This window comes from Fukomys damarensis, unplaced genomic scaffold, assembly GCF_012274545.1.
Source record: "Fukomys damarensis isolate Sample0158 unplaced genomic scaffold, DMR_v1.0_HiC HiC_scaffold_13, whole genome shotgun sequence".
Taxonomy (NCBI): domain Eukaryota; kingdom Metazoa; phylum Chordata; class Mammalia; order Rodentia; family Bathyergidae; genus Fukomys; species Fukomys damarensis.
Genome location: NW_022900925.1, coordinates 34,728,538 through 34,731,282, shown reverse-complemented (window position 1 = coordinate 34,731,282; position 2,745 = coordinate 34,728,538). Strand labels below are relative to the sequence as shown.

The 2,745-nt window shown below is 56.4% G+C and overlaps 2 protein-coding genes across 2 annotated transcripts in view; both read right to left on the bottom strand.

Annotated features, from left to right (window-relative positions):
• Positions 1 to 394, bottom strand: part of Hoxb5 (homeobox B5) — a 1,642-nt gene extending 1,248 nt beyond the window's left edge. The window contains 1 exon segment of the mRNA XM_019206917.2: positions 1 to 394. This exon segment is cut by the window's left edge and continues 70 nt beyond it. Within this exon segment, the coding sequence (XP_019062462.1) occupies positions 1 to 228 (228 nt within the window). The 5' untranslated portion in view covers positions 229 to 394.
• The window catches only part of Hoxb3 (homeobox B3), a gene marked incomplete at its 3' end in the record, with an annotated part of 51,987 nt that overhangs the window by 40,675 nt on the left and 8,567 nt on the right, over positions 1 to 2,745 (bottom strand).

The window sequence follows — 2,745 nt, the reverse complement described above, 5'->3', positions numbered from 1 at the left end:
GCGCGAGCTCTCGCCGCCCACCGCCCCAAAGTGGCTGGAGGAGGCCGAGGAGGAGCGGTTGACGCTGAGGTCCATCCCATTGTAATTGTAGCCGTAGGAGCCGGTGTGCATGGCAGCGGGATCCCTGTAAGAGCCGCTCAGAGAGCTGCCACTGCCATAATTTAGCAACTGATAGTCCGGGCCATTTGGATAACGCCCCGAGAAGGAGTTTACAAAGTACGAGCTCATTTGGGTGATTTTGGAGGGCTTGATTTGTGGATCGTGGTCGTTATAACCCTGTGCTTCACGATTTATGATGTATTAATGAATTATAGCGATGCACTGTACTTCGTTTTGCTATGTATGCGGCCAAATATGGGGGGGGAGGTTGGAAGGGGGATGGGGGGGCGTTAGGGAATCACGTGCTTTTGTTGACCAGTAGGGGGGGGGGGGGCGTTAGGGAATCACGTGCTTTTGTTGACCAGTCGTAAATTCTCGCTGATGACCTCAAGAGGTAATTCATGCTCTATGGTTACAAATAATGACGATCCGAGAATCGTTAGGGCCGATTCAATGCGAGCCTCCGCGAGAGGGGGAAAAAGGAGCAGGGGGAGAAAGAGGGAGAAGATTGGCGTTGGCCTCTGAGCAGAGCGCGCCACCTCCCGGCGATCGGCGGGAGCACGGGCCGCAGGCCACCATGGCGGCGGTGACGCCTCTCGCTCTTCTCTCCCTGCGTCTGCCAGGCGGGGAAGAAACCTGGCCGGGACTCACCCGCAGGGCTGAGCCTTTTTTTAGAGGACGGGTTTGAGCCTTTTCCCCACTTTCTCGGGGCGCGGTTAGTTTATTTGTGCCTTCTCCGTTATTGTCATCACTAGGATTTTAACTCTGGATACGATGATCAAAGAATGTGCTGCTTGTCTCTTCTTAGGGCTTTGCAAGTCTCCCGAGTTGAGGGCGGAAATGGGGGAAAGGCTTGGAAGTCGTGTGCGGGGTGGGGAGATAATTATTCCGATCGCCCTCTGCACCCCAGCTCAACCCTTCGCCCTGCTTCCTGGTGGGGCTGTGCAGAGCTGGTCACAGCCGCCAGACCCTGCAGCAAAAGCTTTCATTCTCCTAGGCCCCTTGGAGGTTTAGAATCCTCTTCCTGACCTCCTTGTCATCCTGAGCCCAGTCCTGGAAATGGCAAAGCAGGACAAGGACTCTGGATGACTGACGAAGTGGGCTGAGGGGCCCAGTTGCCGGAGAGACTGCAGCAGCCACCGCCCAGAGAGCGGCTTGGGCTGGTTGGTGACATGTGCCTGAGAGCTCGGGGTTTAAACGAGAGAGACCCCTTTTCCTTCTCGCCAGATGCAGGCTATTGCACTCAGGGGGCCCCGGTCCAGGCTCTATCGCTGGCGGCTGGGCAGTCGGAGAATCTGCCCACAGCCTGCCACCTTCCCTGGGAAGGGTTCCGAGGGCCAAGGCACCGTGCTGAGCACGCTGGGCGGCCAGAGACTGCTGCAGCTGGGCCCCTTCTGCCAGGCGGCTATTTTCTTTAAAAATAATAATAATAAAAAAAACCAAGGGCAGGAGGAGGAAGAAAGAAAAACAGTGTCTCTGGTTTGCTGCTGGGGTGAGGGCGGGAGCTGAGAGAAAATGGGCCATTTTGGGTTGAGAAGCTAAGAAGACCAAATGCCCCTTCATTCGCTCCCGCCCTCACGTTTCCACGAAGCAGGGCAAAGCCAGCACCCTTTGCCTCGTGCCTGCCCTCGGCTGCACATTGCATTCTCCCGCCCCTCCTCACTGAGCACCTATTTAAGGAGGGAAGGGGGTGCCCAGAGCCTTTGGCCTCAGGCCCAAAAGTGGCCCCAGTTCTGTCTTTGGAGCCCAGGGCCATGTGTGTGGGCAGCCAGCTGAAGACTGGATGTCGCTAAGGCACCCAGACCCCGGCCCAGCCTCCTCAGAGGCTTTGGGCTGGGGGACCTGTGCCAACCCTTCCGGGGCAGAAGCAGTGGCGGTGTTGGTGGCGGCGGCGGCACAGAGAAAGGAAGGCAGGCTACAGAGTGAGAGGGAAAAGGCTCCCCCTCTGCTCCATAAGTCTGCACTGGGAGAGGCGGTTTTGAGCCTTAACATCTGCAAGACACAGTGCTGGGGGCCCTGGCTGCCACCTCAGACCACCCCAGCCTTTATCTCAGCTGGAGCTTCTGTGTCCAGGCCCTGAGGCACACGGAAACCCCCAGAGCTGAATTGGGGCTCCAGCAGCAGGGGTTATTTGGGGGTTGGAAAGGAATGTCAGGGGGGATTGGAGATGACTGAGAAGCAAGTTTTCATGTCTTTATTATTATCATCATCATTATTAATAATATTAATATTATCACCGAAGTATTTCACGTCCAGAGCTAAGACAAGGCTACAAACACAACACATAGAAAATTAATAAAATAGAACTTTGTTTTCTTCTGAGGCTCCTCTTCTTTCTTCTAGGTAGTATGTGCTCCTTCCTTCCAGTGGCTTTGGGGAGGGGTGGGACAGACGACAAGTCTGGGGTCAGGGAGTCTTCGAGGCCCCTGCTGAGGGGCAGCGAATCTACCATTGAACCGTGCACGGGGGACATGGACCAAATGAGACGCGACACGTACAAGAGCATTGCGCTCGGCTTCCAGCAAACATCAAGTGAGTCCGATTCTCAGTTCTCACCCGGGAGCCAGACCAGGCCCAGGCGGGTTCTTCGGGGAGGGAAGAGGCGCTGGGGTGAGGGGTGGGCTTAGGCGGCGCGGCCCGAGCGCC